Below are 17,019 nucleotides of genomic sequence, written 5' to 3'. Positions count from 1 at the left end.
TTTTTCTGGTTTAGCCGAGCGCGGTTTCTTTTCAAAATATTTGGAAGCATACAAAATAAAATTTAAGAAAAAAATCGATAGATTTTGCAATAGTGCTGGTCAGTGAGAGTGGTCTGGCAACATTATTACCATCTCTAAATTGACCAACATCGAGCCTCATTGACCTTGAATTGAATCTTTGTGGTAAACAACAATGTAAAATTGTAGGCAATGTAGGTAGCCTACTGTATATCTGTGTGAGGAAGTTATTCATATTTTCATCAGTTGTGCGACTATAAAACTTTGTAAGTAAAGCTTGCAGGATATTTTTGTTATCCCTCAGTTAGCTAAACGCCTGACTTTGTGCACATAAATTGGTAAGATCAAGTACAGGTAGCACTTGTTTGACTCTCGAGGAGTGCGCTTGAGCAACGTATTTAAGTATAGCTAGCTCTCCATTCGGCAATGGTATGGATGAAATAATTCATTGACAAGAGACAAAAACTCCACATGTAGTGAATCTTGGTTACCCGGCCTGGGTCAGTGGTTCAAGGCCCCAATCTGCCTAGATTAAACTTTTGAAGAATCTTTCTCTGTCCAATGATTAAGATTCCTATAATCAATTTAATTTTTCCTTAAGTTAGGTTGGATTAGTTGAGGGGACAAGGGTGGATCCAGCAGGTACTTTTAGCTAGGGATTTTAAGAAAACGCAATAGCCTAATGTGTTAGGTAAGTCTACATCAATTCAACCTTGCAAAAACACTGTTAAGGCAGTTATAATTCTGTTTTTAGGAGACGACCGCCTCCCTGGATCCGCCACTGGGAGGGGGTGTTGATTTCAAGTTTAGCCTTGACTTTTAAATACAGCAGGATATTTTAAGTCCTCTAGTGTTTTTTTTAATTTTTATCGCAAAATTTACAACAGTATTTGGACATAATATATATCTACATTGCCTTAAAATGACTTTACAAACACTGTATTTATAATTAAAAATAAGGTCAATTCTAAGACTGCATATGTGGGATCATTCCATGCCAAGCGTCCTAGACTTATCAGTTTGACCCTCTTTGATTTTGCTCAAACTTGGTCAAAATGTTATGTGGCATGATTTAGCCATGCATTACAAATTTTAGCTCAGTATCTATTATAGTTTTGGAAATATGATGCTTTAAAGTTTTGTACACCCCATAAACTTTTCGGGATTCGGTTTTTTGGACCATTTTCAATTAACCATATCTTTTTCTCCGAAGGTTATATAAAGTTTATTTTTGGTAAAATGATTCACTTTTAGTTTAGCTATATTACATGATTGCATTGTCAAAATACAATTAATTTGCAGCATAATGGAGTAATCAAGCCTCAAAGTAGCTCTTTTCTTCACCAAAAACAAATTTTGTGCCATGTTTGGAAGTCTGTAACTTTTTAATGAAAAGTAGGATGGTTATTATATTTATCATGTATGCTCTTTTCCAACCAGGCAACAACTTCACCATGTTTGATAAGTAACATTATGTTTATGGAAGTGGCTATTTTTACACAATGAGGTGTTGCCAGAGTCAGGATTAAAGTTAGGAAGGGTTAAGGTAAGGGCTAGAGTTAGGAATAAGTTTAGGGTTTTGATTTTTTCCCAGGACTAAAAAATTTCCAAAATACAAGTTTTTGTTTTCAACAGCTTTAAACTTTTCTCAAATTAGGGCAGAATTCCTTGTCTGACAACACTGTTGAGGCTATTCTTACACTATATAGTGTAAATATAGCCACAGCCTATGTTTATTAGAAAGTTACAATGCATCAAAACATGCACCCCGAGCAAAAAAGTCAAAATAACGCCATCTTGTGGTATAAAAATATCCTCGTAAAAAAGTGTTTTCAAACTAATCTTTTTAACCATTTGAAGAACATTACCTAAGGAACTTGAGTACAAAGTTTTGTCATGTACAATATACATACATCAGTCATCAGTGATTGTTTGTATGTTGAGCCGTTTGGATCATTCTGTTCTATTATATTGGCAATAGACCATAAGCAATCATTGAATCCAGCTGCTCCCATTCAACCGGCCATTAATTATTTTGTAAAATGTTAAGGCATGATTATGTGATTTTTATCTAGGTCAATCAAGCCAAATCTTCGGTCCATCTCCTGCAGGTACTTTCAAAGTATTGGTTTAGTGCTTTACCTCGTACAGCTAGCATGTACAATCTAAGAATTGTTTATGATTGTAACTTTAGAAACTTAGTACCGGTAAGGACTTATGTTTTACTTAGTTGAGAGTTATTTTAGAAACGTAGTAGGAAAAACCTTGTGTTGTTAAATTTGTATTTGTAAATGTGAAGTTAAATGATGGTAATTCTTTCAAAAGAGTCTTCGCAAATAAGAATTCTGAAACTGATTGATGGTGAACACAATGATGGTGTTTTGTATCGTCTGCAAAAAGGATGGTCTATTCATTTCATGTTAGGCCCTACCCTTGCATCTCGCAATGTCAGCATTTACTGCAATGTGCCAAGTGACGGCGACATATACGACAGAACTAAGTATCGGCTTCTGAAATGGAAGACAAAGTCTGTGGTGATGAGTGATAAGCTAGATTACTATGCTGCCACTACTTTGACATCAGCAGGTTCATTTCAATATTATTTCATGTATGATGGAGAAAAACATGGCAGTGGTTACTTTATTGTTGATCCAGTATTAACTGTCGGGGCTGATGAGTTAGATTTACCATTAGATGCTGTATGCATGCAAACAGTTTTACCAAAAAGCCTTGGTCTGTTTTCGACCTGGATAGATAGACTCTTGGTAAGCAAAGAAAGTGGTTACAATGTAATTCACTTTACTCCTATTCAAGAACTGGGGCAATCAAATTCGTCATATTCTATTGGTGATCAATTGGCACTTAATCCAATGTTTTCAGGAGAAGAAAAACTCACATTTGACAATGTGAAAGATTTTGTGGAAGAGCTTCGTAGAGAATGGGCAGTTTTGAGTGTCACAGATGTGGTATGGAATCATACTGCCAATAATAGTTCGTGGTTAAAACTGCATCCTGAATGTGGATACAATCTTCATAACTCACCTTATCTGCGGCCAGCATATGTTTTGGATAGAGGAATTTATCACTTGTCATTAAATATCAGCAAAGGAAAATACAAAGCCCAATTCCCAAGAAGAAATATTACTACAAATGAACATGTTGATCTTCTAAGCAAAATTTTGGAAAAAGAAGTAATCTCTTCCCTGAAGCTTCATGAATTTTTTCAAGTTGATGTTCAAAAAGAAGTGGCACGATTTCAAAAGAAAATTAGCAAGTCAGCAGCTGTCCCTGAAGAAGAGTTTAAAGCTAAAATTGGCATTGTGCAAGACCGAAAGTATAAACGACTTGGATGTCACATTGATCTAGATGTGGCTGTGCATCAGTTTTACACTAAAGGTGTTGACTCAGCAAAAGCTGTGGAAGCTTTTCGAAGCACGATAATGTGGCTTAACAAAGTTGAAGAAGAAAGAATTGCTAAGGAAATGAAAGGAGCAATAAGCAATATTTTGTCTGGCGTTCGGTATGAACGCCTTGCTGACGATGGACCTAAGCTTGACATCATTGACAAAGACCATCCTATTGTCACTACCTACTTCTACCATCCTTTTCGAGACACAAGTGCAGCTGATGAAGAGTCGGGGATCATGGAGCACTCAGAAAACTCAAAGCTGATCATGGCTTGCAATGGTTGGGTGATGGGAGCAGATGCTCTAAAGAACTTTGCAGAAACGCCTGGTTCAGTGTATTTTCGTCGTGAGTTGATTTGTTGGGGTGACAGTGTAAAACTTCGTTATGGTTCTGGCCCACAAGACTGTCCAGCACTTTGGGAAAGAATGAGAAAGTACACAGAAATAACTGCTGAGATATTTCATGGAATACGGATTGATAATTGCCATTCCACTCCAATACATGTTGCTGAATATATGATTGATGCTGCTCGAAAAATTCGTCCTGATTTATATGTCTTTGCTGAGCTGTTTACAGGATCTGAACACGTTGATAACCTTTTTGTAAATAGACTTGGACTAACATCATTGATTAGGGAAGCTTTGAGTGCCTGGGACTCTCATGAGTTGGGTCGATTGGTATACTTGTATGGTGGTGAATCAATAGCTTCTTTTACCCAGCCATCCTCGCAAATCCTCAAACCCTCAAGAGCACATGCTTTGTTTTATGATATCACTCATGACAATGAGAGTATGATTGTGAAACGAAGTGTACATGATGTTGTACCATCCAGTGCATTAGTTGCAATGTCTAGTTGTGCTGTTGGTAGCAATCGAGGCCATGACGAAATGGCACCTTATCACATTCATGTGGTCAAAGAAAAACGTGTTTATAGAAAGTGGGCCCCTAATCCCAGCACTTATTCTCCAGAATATGTCGGTCACAAATCAGGGATTGTTAAAGTGAAGCGTCTACTTAACATGCTTCACCAGACCATGGCTATGAATGGGTTTGACCAAGTCTTTGTTGATCAACGGTCATCTGATGTGGTTGCAGTAACTCGGCATAATCCTCATTCTCATTATAGTTATGTGCTAATTGCACACACTTCATTCAAAGATTTGATATGTCATGATGTACCTCCTATGACCATAGAAGGTTGTGTCATGGGTATTGCTCTAGAAGCAAAACCAAATTCTCCTGGACATGCCACTGACCAGTATATTCAGTCCTTCACAAGTTCTACTGATGTGATTAATGGCATTGAAGATTATGGCATGTATGTGGAAACTGATTTATCTCCTGATGAAAGTGCTTGCTGTCAAATTGAAGCAGTGAACAGCGGCTCTGCACAAATCGTAACTTTTACAGACTTTTCTCCTGGCAGTATTATTGTTCTTCGTGTAAAAATGTTAGAAAATGCAGATGAAAACTGTGCCAAAGTTCGAGAAATGATTGGTGATCTAAGCAGTAGTGATTCCACTGAATTGGATGGTGCTGTAGCCAAGTTAGAGTTGCGATCTCTCAATCGAGTTTTATTTCGTTGCAATGAAGAAGAATTGTCAGATGGTCTTGGCATTGGCTCTTATGACATTCCAAATTATGGCAAGCTTGTATATTGTGGCATTGCTGGAATTGCAATTCCAATAGCTAAAATCAGAACAAACAATGATCTTGGCCATCCAATTTGCACCAACCTGCGGGAAGGAAATTGGTACATGGACTATGCTGCTACCAGATTGCAAAAGCATGGTGAGACAAAAGAAATTGGAGACTGGCTTGCTCAATGCTTTGATGTCTTGAAGCAAATTCCCAAGTACTTGATACCAACCTATTTTGAATTGCTGATCAGTTTGATTTATGACAAGCTAACAAAAGCATGTTGGGCAAAAATGTCAAGCTTTATCAAAGATGGCAACACCTTCATCAAAATGCTGGCATTAGGTACGGTCTCTATGTGTAGTTTTGTCAGGGGTGCAGCATTGCCACCATTGCATCCTGACCTTGATGATTTGATTTATTCTGAAGATGACCCAACTGTTCAGTTATGCCTGTCAATGGCTGCTGGCCTTCCTCATTTTAGTTCTGGTGTAATGAGGTGCTGGGGTCGTGACACCTTCATTGCTATGCATGGCCTTCAACTTGTAACGGGGCAGTATGCCGATGCAAGACACCTTATTTTAGCTTTTGCTGGCTGTCTCCGACATGGTCTTATTCCTAACTTATTGGGTGAAGGAAAAATATCAAGGTACAACTGCCGAGATGCTGTCTGGTTTTGGCTGCAATGTATCCAAGAGACTTGTGAACTTGATGGTTATGAACTGCTCCAAATGCCTGTTTCAAGAATTTTTCCAACCGATGATAGTGAACCATGCCCAGTTGGAACCAAGACTCAGCCACTTTATGACATTGTGCAAGAAGCATTGCAAAGACATGCAGATGGAATCAGTTTTCGAGAACGCAATGCAGGCCCTTCTATTGACTCAAACATGTCAGATGATGGGTTTAATGTGAATGTAGGCGTAGATTTAGACACTGGGTTTGTATATGGTGGAAATGTACACAACTGTGGGACTTGGATGGACAAAATGGGTGAAAGCACAAAGGCAGGGACTCGAGGAGTCCCAGCAACCCCTCGAGATGGATCAGCTGTGGAGCTGGTAGGATTGTGCAAATCGACTGTAAGTTGGCTTCAACGAGCCAATAATTCTGGAAAGTACCTTTATGATGGAGTGTTTATCAAGAGTGAAACAAAAGGTGTCTCAAAGTTAACTTGGTCAGTATGGAGCAAAAAGATTTCTGAAAATTTTGAAAAAGTGTATTTTGTTGGTGATGATAATAAATCCCATTTGGTCCATAAACGGTACATTTACAAAGACACTGTTGGAGCAAGCCAGCCATGGTGTGATTACCAACTCCGATGTAACTTTCCTCTTGCTATGGTTTATGCACCAGAGTTGTTTGATGTGAACCATGCATGGAAAGCCTTGAGCATTGCTCAAGAAAAGCTTCTCGGTCCTCTTGGCATGAAAACTCTTGATCCTGATGACTTACAATATCGTGGTGATTATGACAATTCCAATGATTCTGATGACGCATCTCTTGGGAAAGGCTTCAACTATCACCAAGGACCTGAATGGCTTTGGCCTGTTGGATACTTTCTCAGAGCAAAACTATATTTTGCTCGCCAACTTGGACCAAAGGAAACGAAAGAAACAATGGATTTTATTTGCAACTATCTTGTCTGCCACCAGTTGCATCTAGAGGAAAGTGTTTGGTGTGGACTTCCAGAATTGACCAATTCCAATGGTTCATTCTGCAAAGATTCTTGTCCAATCCAGGCCTGGTCTCATGCCACATTATTGAATTTATTGCAAGACATGACGCAATCATAGATTGAAATAGAGAAACCTCTAGAGGTGTGACATACATGAAAAAGATTTTTTAAGCAACAGAAAGCTAACTGGCTTAAATTTGAACTTCAGATCATGTCATATGTTGACATGAGGTCTTATTCCAAAGTTTATATATTATTCAATATATGATATGCAGGAAGTTTCCATTACTTACGGTACTAACTGACCTGCTGTAAATGGTGATTTTCAATGAAACCGTACTAAACAAATATGTATAACCTTTATAATTTTTTACATGTGTGTAGACAGCGATACACTTTACACAGGAAAATTTGAATATGTACCATATTGTATTGTTTTTAATCATACACAATAGCATTGCATTAGAGAAGCATAACACATGCTAAAATAAAACTTGTAAACTACTGGTACATGTAGATTACTGTGTATGTAGTTGTATGTAAACAGTAAACTAAAGTCTGAATGTGTAATTGTGTGTTGCTGGCGTATATATGATATAGGTTTTATTCTGCTCATATTTTACTGGGTTGTTAAGATTTATATATAGCTGCCTGCATGTTTGATTTCTGTAACATCAATGCCACTGCTTTGTAAGTAGCACTGCTGACTGTCTTGAAGTGTATATGCAAATGCCATACTTATTTATGCAGAATTGGTAAACATGTAAACTGGCTAATTGTAGACTATAAAGTAATGCTAATGATGAATGAGTTTCTTGTTGTCATTACGATAGTAAGGAATAAAGCATCACAGAGATTATATATATAAATTTAATTACGGTAACTTTGAAAATTAAGATATTGTAGTTACAAATGAAATAAATTTGAATTTCTCTCCTACAAGGTCACCACATATTTATTTTTTTGTCATGTCTAATAGTTTTACTTATTCTATGTTATTATCTGTATAGTGTATATTCATATTACTTTAAAATTCAGTGTTGCGACTGTTTTAGCAATTTTATCAAAATATATATTTAAAAAAAAAATATTTTGATTATTAGTGATAATTTTTTAGAATTTTGAACTGTCGTTTTAATGATGGCAATATGCATTTGCTGTGCAAATGATATCTTTTTCATTAGCCTGTTCCCTTTTCCCTAAATTTGCAACTTAGTTATATATTTGTTATGCTATATCATTGTCTTGGTGTTTGTACATTTTTTGTGAAATGTTCTAGTTTTCACTGAAGATTTTTTTGCAAGATTTCATTAAATTGATCAGCAACCACCACTTTTCATGCTCTTTTGCGTGTTTGCCGTGAAGCAGTTTTGTGTATTGCTTGCTGCTTATACTACATAGCTTCAGCATAATAAATGACCCAGAGCTTTAGCCTTGCTTAAGAAGTTTCGCTTGTCCAACTTTAAAAAGCTGTAAAAACCAGACTGCTTTGTTGTTGCCAATTACAAAGTCATTGGGCCAGCAGACAATCTTGTCTTCCATTTAATTTTAAGTCTATATTTTTGCATGCGTCGAACTTGAGCACAAGAAAAAAACACTTGCTTCAAGAAAAAAAAACATCCATCTGCTTGATTCGTGACTGTGCATTTATGCAATCAAACTGCACTACCTCTGAAAGATCATGTGTTCACAACATGCAATTTGTTTCCATTGCATTGATCACATTGAAGTAGCGATTCAGGTTAATAGGTGTAGGTGTGTACGTAAGAAAAGAATGTCATAAAAATGGCAAAACAGTAATTTTAGTAAAACAGAAACATTGCGTTGACCATCTTAGATTGACTGGTAGGCTAACTGTCTGTCCCCACAAGAGGAAGGCAATGATTACCTGTGAATTTTATTTCAAAAAGTGATGAGCTAATGTTAACTGAGATTTTCTTTTGTATTGTTTCAATGTAAAAATATATCATTGTGAATGAAGCTAAGCTATGTTTCGTATTTCAAAAACTTGTGGTTGCTTCTCAATAGCCAGATGCTGTTTTTTGCAATTAATAGCCATACCAGTACACATTTGCCCCAAGGCTATTTCGATTGATCTGTTAACCTGAATGTTTGTTACATTTTTGTGTAATTTCTGCTTTTTTTGCTTTGATTTCTTGGCAAGCTTATTCACAATAATTGCTTTGTTTAACGATATCATTGTGAGCTGAAAGTGAAATAAAATCAAGGTGTTAATTTATTGTAGAAAGTGACAGACAAGTGGTGAGCCAGTTGTAATATTATCAACAATAATATTGACATACAGTATACGACTATACGTTATGTTATACAAATAAGGCACTATCCATTATCCAATACCAGTAGACTAACATGAACTGCATGCTTGTTAAAATTTGTCTGTTTATGTTGATTAGAATTTAACACAAAGTCTGGTGGTGTGAAGCACTTTACAACACAAGCACACTATATAGTATACCCGTTGATGAAATGCAGTACTTTTAGTTTCGTAGCCTTGTTTTTGTTTTAATATTAACGTGCCAGTAATATTTAATATGATATTTCTGTTCGAGATTCAGAGAAAACACCATAAAATTATGCGTTTAAAGATAAAAGGGTTATTAAAGGATTTGTTAGTGCTTGTACTGAAATACCTGTCGTTATGGTAGCGGATAGCCCACTTAAAAGTTGGTGGTTTATTAACATGACAATTACTACTTTTGTGTTGGTAAACCAGTAAACTATTGATATTGTTTTTCTTTTACTTCCTTTACTGCTGTGTTACTTGAAAAGATAAACCAGTTTCTAGATGGTTTTCGTCTGTGCCTGTGTTGTTCAAAAATATTAGTTATCCTGTGTTAGTTGCCACTGAAATACTCAAATTAATCACTTCCTTTGCATTCAAACCGTGATTCTGATGATCAACATTCGCTTATTTGTGTTGTTACGATGTTCTGGAATTAACAAATGTTGCTATAAATGTCGGCTTTATTATCAGCATGAAATGAGACGGTCTAGCGCAAGCAAAGCCAGTTTCCGGCCGTAGTTGCTATTGTTATATCACAAAATGACAAACCACTTATGCTATGATTGCATTTGTAATTCGTGCAAAGATCTGTTCTTAAATAACATTTTATCGATAAAATCTTTCCAGCTACCGTACTGCTGTTTTGGCGTAGCCTAGAAAGTGCACTGTGTTGTACTTTCCCGTCACGATGGCATCTGATGTAACCACATAGTCAACTTTCTGTCTCTAATTTGATTGTCGCACCTTGAGTTGTGGCAGTTTGAAGCGTTTGCTTTCTTCAATGCATGTTATTATACTTAGGCTGTTGATAAGTTAAATAGATACAAGGTCGATATGTCTCTGTTGGATAGTGGCCACGCTTCGGGCTCTATTGAAGATGACTTTGCCTACGGCACCAACGTCAAGCAGGCGACCGTTGGCGTCAGAATGGGTAGGTAATATTTTATTACAGCTATTTCAGTAAAGAATCATCTCTCATTGCATTTTGTAAATCAACTGTCGAGTGTCGATTGATCTAACTTTTTGTACACCTCGCCATGCGTACACATTATAACAATATTCACTCTTGTTATTTTTTTCAGGTTTTATTCGAAAAGTCTATTCGATCTTAACCGCTCAATTGCTTCTAACCACCTTAGTGTGCGCGTTGTTTATTTCTGTTAAACCACTCAAGGAATTCGCCCAAACAAGGTAAGATATCAGTAACCTTCTGGTGTGGTGCCAAGTTGTTGATTTGTAAAAAATGTTGCTGTGGCATGCTGCCAGGTGAGCAAAGTGTCAACATAAAGCATTTTACTCAAGACTAATGCAAGACTAGGCAAGGAATCGAACACCGGACTTTGCTATTTGGAGCCAAACGCATTCCACAAAATTTAAATATTTGTGGAATGTTGTCACTTGCAGCCTAATGTTAAAGCATCTGACTCTATTTCTAAACCTACAATTTTACACTTTGAGTAAGATTGGGAGTTCATCCACCGCACTGTTTCTTTTAACTCAGCAAGTTAAGCTTCGGCGCAAGCAATGTTGTTGAACAAAATTGCCGCCCCATTGCTCTATTTTTTTGTGTCTTGCTATTTTTGTATTATTAGCCAGTTAATCAATATTAGTAGGGAGTGATGATCTCCAAAATGATTTTAATTGAGCTTCCAGTAATGGAGATCTTGTTTTTCCCAGTCAGTTTATGTTGACCGTGTGCTTCATCCTCTCCCTGGGATTAATCATTGCTCTCCACATCAAGAAAAAGGAGCATCCTACCAACTTGTATCTCCTTGGTGCCTTCACTGTTGTTGAGTCGTACACAGTGGCCACCGTCGTTACCTTCTACAAGTAGGTTATTTGTACAATGTACATAACACACTTACATATCCTGTATATGCTGATATAAATAAAATTTATATATATATATACAGTGCTGTACGTTGACGCTGAGGCTAGCGCCGTCAGTTTATTTTGTAATTGACGGAAGTGATAGCGCCGTCAACTATTTTGCCGATTTTAAGCGTCACGCGCTATGCGTCATTTTTCGTTTTCATTGAAAATCTCGTTTCACAATGAGAATTAAATTTTGTTTGACGCTTTGACTTTCAGACTGATAGCAATGTACATTGAACAATCTATTTCTGTGGCAGCGTTCGTCTATCCAATTATGCAGTTTCAAGTTTGTTTATCGTATCCTGGGTTAATCTGAGTCGAGAAAAGACGAAATCGTCTTTCGGAGTTCGAAACAGTCTCAAAAACCAAACTCGTTAGAAGTCGAAAACATCCGTTTTGTGAAACCCTGGCTAAAATAGCGCTAGAAATTAGCGCTGACGCCGTCAATTTCTTTAAGAGCTTACGCCGTAAAGTTTTTAGGCAATTCGCGCTAACGCTGACGCCGTCAATTTATTTCATTGACGCGTACTACACTGTATATATAGTGTTAATATAAAGTAGTATTATGGTTCATTTGATATTTCTCCACAAAAGCTGAAGTTTTAAAACGGTTGCTCGTCTTCAGTTTGATGTAAATTGTGAAAATGATAAAATTTTGTTGATTATTATATTTTAATGTTAGCATCATTGTTTGGTGCATCATCCCCCCTCACTTCAGAAATACAACTTATGCCATTGAAAAATGGCGACTATTTCAGGTCAGATTCAACCAAAAAAAAATTACAATCACCTTTGCAGTGCTTTGCACCCCTGTATTTGGTTTGACAAAGTTGCTAACTTGGAATAAAGTGCCAATACCGTTTACTCGATTAGTCTTCTTCTCCCTTCTCGATTTTACTTCATACGTTGTTCTCACCATTTCCTTTTCCGTTCTTCTCAGGATTGCTAGTTCTCTCTTACTGTCCATTTCTCGTAATTGCACTATTGCAGGGCACTATTGCAGGCCGCACACAACCCTAACAGACCTTTCCCTTCGTCTTTAATGAACGTTTTCTGTCATACAACATTTCCCCACGTTCTTTGAACTTTGTCCAACCCAATTTTGCCCTTTTTGTCGCAGTTTCGCCATCCACCGTTTCCATTTATCCGATCACTCAGATAGCAGAAGTCTGTCACTATTTCAATGCCATGGCAGAAGTTTTTATCGTGCACAATTATATTGCACATGCGCCCTCTTTACAGCTGTTCCTTTTGTACCACTCACCAGCACTTTTGTGAGTGGTATTTACTCAGTGAGCCATCCGTAATCCGGTCACAACGTCAACAACAATAGAAAATATCATCGGTGCAATGTTGATACTTGATGTTCCCAGACTCTCACAAAAAAATTCATCGGAAAAATCTGGTTATGCGTCTATTCAAAGCCGATAATTCAAAGTGGTAAATTCAAAGCCGATAATTCAAAGATAACAATTTAAAGCGGTCGATTGAAAGCCGATAATTCAAAGACGACAATTCCAAGCGGTCAATTGAAAGCCGACAATTGAAAGCCGGCAGTTCAAAGTTGACGATAATTAATCCGCTTGATTGGAAAAGTCAATAATTGAAATTAATTAATCTTATTGTGATGTGATAAGAGTGCGAGCTCGTACTGTACTCAAAAGTCCATCGTTTTGCAATGCTGAAGTTAGTCAGAAGTCGAACAAGGAGTAGTATGGATGTTTCTTTCACGAAAACGGAAAGAGGAAGGAATAAAGCATGCCATGGCGGCTACTGCTATAATCACGACAGGGATAGTAAGCTTGGTGAGGGGTTAAGCTTCTGGTTGTGTGAAGAGTATTGGAAGGAAAATAAGTGCAAAGCAAGAATGCATGTCTGCAATGAAAAGGCAGTGAAATTTGTTGGAGAACATAACCACGCTCCAAATGGTCAGCGTAAGCAGGTTTTGGACGTTTGTGCCCAGGTTAAGTTGCAAGCAGCAACGTCTTACGCTACAACTCAGCAAATCATTACGGCGGCAACAGCAGATTTGCATCCAAATGCAGCAGCTCAAATTCCTGAGGAACGTGTTTTGAAACGCAGCATTCAGCGAGCCAGAAGGCAAGTACAAAATATTCCTGTGGAGCCGTCAAATGCTGAAGAACTGGTAATTCCATTAGAATTCAAGAAATTGGATGATGGTACTGTGTTTCTGCTTTGTGATTCTGGGCCTGGAAATGATCGCATATGCATCTTCAGTACCCAGCGTAACTTTGAACTTCTCTCTCAGAGTCAAAGCTATTTCTCTGATGGAACGTTTAGCACAGCTCCAAGCCATCTCTTTCAACAGCTATATACCATCCATGCTATTGAATTAGGCACAATTGTACCTCTTGTCTATGCTCTTCTTCCGAACAAAGCTGCTCAAACCTATTGTCGACTTTTGCAGGCTATAAAAAACCTTCGACCTCAAATAAACCCAATGTCCTGGATGACAGACTTTGAGAAGGCTGCAATCAATGCCATTCAAGACAATTTTCCCGCAACTTCACTGACGGGCTGCTTTATCCATTTACAGCAATGTGTTTGGCGTAAAATACAGCAATTTGGATTGGTAGCAGCTTATAAAGAAGATGATGGAAAGTTTGCAATGAGTGCGCGGAGCCTGGCAGCACTAGCTTTTGTACCAGAACAAGACGTTGAGAACGCATTACAAGCCCTAGTGATAGATGAAGAATTTGATCACCGAATTCAACCTGTAGCTGATTACTTTGAGGACACTTGGATTGGTCGACCAACTCGCCACGGGCATCGAAGACCTGCTGTGTTCCCAAATGAACTTTGGAATGTTTATCAGCGCACTTTGCGTGGAGAGCATCGTACCAACAATAGCATTGAAGGGTGGCATAGACGTTTTCAATCAACTGTCGGTTGCTTTCGTCCGTCCATCTTTCGCTGCATCAACGCTCGAAAGAGCAAAAACATAACGAAGTCCTAATGGAACGTCTTGTGGCAGGCCACAATCCTCCATCTCGAAAAAGGAAATATGAACAACTAAATGAACGGATCCTTCGCATTGTGCAACAGTATGATGCTCGAACAACGGCTCAGTATCTGCGTGGAATTGCTCACAACTTTGGCATGTAGTTTTCTTGCGAACTATTTTCTGTTAGAATTGTCGGCTTTTCTCTGTTTTGTTTTTTGTCGTTAATCTCAGCTTTGAATTATCGGCTTTTAATTGACGGCTTTGAATTTTCGTCTTTGAATCAACCGCTTTGAATTTTCGTCTTTGAATCATCAGCTTTGAATAAACGGCTTTGAATTTTCGGCTTTGAATTGTCTGCTTTAAATTGTCGTGCTACCGAAAAATCTGGCCCAATCCAATTCTCAATTTTGTTTTTGCTCTTTCATGCATCGACATTACCGCTCTCACCAGCACTTCTGGAATTCCTCTTCCTTATTGGCCGCTCCATCTATGTCTTTAGGACTTTGTGAAAAGCTTTTTCTAAGTTTACGAAGCGCATGCAGTCTCCAGTTTGTTTTTTCTACAAGAGCTGAAAACATATCTGTTGTTAATTATTGTGCATTGAGCAATCACGTTAGCCACATTTATCAGCACATCATACACAGAAAACTTTGAGAATACTCTTCAGGTGGTGGAGACAAGCTGATGTTAATTAAAGAAAAAAACACGCACATGCGTATTATTTTGTTACAGTAAAATTTAAATGTCAATTGACTCTGCTTTCTAAAGCTTTTTTACACCGTGAACTGTATAGATTTTGAAAACGCTATTTTCTCTGCTATAATTTGTAAGTTATAGCAATTTCGTTAAACCTAGTTTAGAAGGGTGCTGACTGCTTGGGTGGTGTTGTAAAATATATTTTTAATAGAATCTGACCTGAGTGGTCACTGTTTTAATGGGACAAGTTGAATTTTCTAAAGTGGGGGATGAAGATGAAAAAGAATATTGGTATAACGCGACTACAAATTAAACCCTCCTCAACTGCTTTGCGATTAAGCTTCTTGAAATGTAACAAGCTACTGGAAAAATAACTACTTCCAGTATGTATGTTAAGACCATTATTGCCTGACAGGTGACTTTCGTTTCAGGGTCGAGATCGTGCTTCAAGCATTTATTCTCACAGTGTCTGTCTTTGTATGCCTAACGTCATACACCATGCAAAGCAAGAAAGACTACTCGTCTTGGGGAGCCGGGCTCTTTACCGCCCTTTGGCTTCTGATAGCTGCTGGATTCATGGGGGTAATTGACGAATAAGAAACATTAAACCAGATATTTTTCGATGAGAGGATTGTAGTTTGGATTTTCAAAGGTTTTTCGTTTCGCTTTGTAGTTTATTAGCTCAGTGCCGTTAGTCTTGGATTTATAGCGATAAAAACTGCTTCGTTTTTATTTTATGTTTGACCCCATTTTTTGCATTAATCCAAACAGTCGATTGCTGGTTCTTACAATGCGAAGCAACACAACATGGTTTAAGATTATTTTGATTTTGAAAATATACACCGAACATTCTCGACTTCTTTACCAGAACAATCAACAGCAGTCGCGATTAAAAACCTGTTTTATTTCGCGAGATATTGCTCACTTTTGTATTAGGGTGGCTATCATTGTTTTCAGCAAAAGTCCAGATAAACTTGAAGGCAACAGTGCTGGTATTAATTAAAATTAAATCCCATCAAAGTAACAGACAAATTTATACTTTTTTTAGTTTTTCATCAGAAACGACACGTATGAACTCATGATGGCGAGTGCAGGAGCTCTCCTCTTTTGTTTCTTTATTATCTTCGACACTCACCTTCTCATGCGTCGTCTCTCACCTGAGGAATACGTCATCGCTTCCATCAGCCTCTACCTCGACGTCATCAATCTTTTCCTGGAAACGCTCAGAATACTCGGAAAGATGAACGAGCGATAGACTGAGCTCCGATTACGATTTGCCTCTGTATATAGCTCTCGTGTAAAAATATTATTTTATGGTGTCGTTTGTAGCTTCAGTTCCAAAATTATACAACCTATAATATGCAGGTGATCCACCAAGGGTAGGTTGGAGGATTACCCTATTTCAGGAAAGCACTTCACGAAAAATGAAGTTGGTTGTCAACTCATGGGGAAGTTTATTTTTTTACCGTCGTTTGTCGCATTGTCACTTCTCGTTATTTGACTACATTTTGCCTTCTGCTCTGTTAACACGTTACGTTGATCGACAAGCACACACCGTCGTTGATTGTAGTCGCCTACCTGTGTGCTCTGGTGCTTATCAATGGCATTTTTTCAACTTGCATTTGTAGATTCGGGTTACTTGAACTATTTCTATGCTTTAGCGTTCGTTAGACCGAAAATGTTAATATCAATCAATCCGATTATAACACGGAGTGGCTGACTCTGATTCATGTTTTGCTCAAATAGCCTAAATACGTTGTTTTGTGGGAACATACAGTAATTTCCAAATGTTATATTATTATTGATCAGATCACACTGCAGTAGCTTTGTTATTGTTCCCTTTGGTCGACTGAATCGCCCAGACACCGGACCACATTTTCTCAAAACTTGTTCACTTATGGTTTTATTTCAATCTTTTGTATGAAACTTTCTTACATTGCTTATTATATAAACATGATCATTCTGCATGGCTGACCTTCCTGAGTACTTCCATTAGATATCAGCACAATGCGCATTGGCAATGCCGAAAGAATGAATGCATTTGCTGACTGCAAATATGAAACTAGACAGTTCACCAACAGTGATTCTATACGTTTCAACTCACTTGTTTTCGACATATTCTGCTGACTTTCCCATGTTTTCAAACTTGTTTGATACAGAAGTGGGCAGTAGCGCACTACTTTTGTAGAGCCGCTCCTTTTTTGTAGGGTAGCGCCG

The 17,019-nt window shown here is 37.8% G+C and overlaps 2 protein-coding genes across 2 annotated transcripts; both read left to right on the top strand.

The window, feature by feature from the left end:
- The first annotated feature begins 2,238 nt into the window (after positions 1-2,238).
- LOC145764945 (glycogen debranching enzyme-like) lies at positions 2,239-10,067 on the top strand. Its single transcript, XM_082576653.1, has one exon. The coding sequence runs from the start codon at positions 2,322-2,324 to the stop codon at positions 6,858-6,860; it is 4,539 nt and encodes a 1,512-aa protein (XP_082432779.1). The 5' UTR covers positions 2,239-2,321; the 3' UTR covers positions 6,861-10,067.
- Positions 10,063-16,774, top strand: LOC145764947 (protein lifeguard 4-like). The gene is made up of 5 exons (XM_082576655.1): positions 10,063-10,197; positions 10,349-10,457; positions 10,944-11,096; positions 15,234-15,384; positions 15,851-16,774. Exons 1-5 carry the CDS (start codon positions 10,101-10,103, stop codon positions 16,055-16,057), a joined length of 717 nt encoding a protein of 238 aa, XP_082432781.1. The 5' UTR covers positions 10,063-10,100; the 3' UTR covers positions 16,058-16,774.
- The last annotated feature ends 245 nt before the right edge of the window (positions 16,775-17,019 follow it).

This window comes from Aplidium turbinatum, chromosome 2, assembly GCF_918807975.1.
Source record: "Aplidium turbinatum chromosome 2, kaAplTurb1.1, whole genome shotgun sequence".
In the NCBI taxonomy this organism is placed as follows: Eukaryota; Metazoa; Chordata; class Ascidiacea; order Aplousobranchia; family Polyclinidae; genus Aplidium; species Aplidium turbinatum.
The sequence above is the reverse complement of the archived record's forward strand: the minus strand, read 5'-3'. Positions and strand labels throughout refer to the sequence as shown.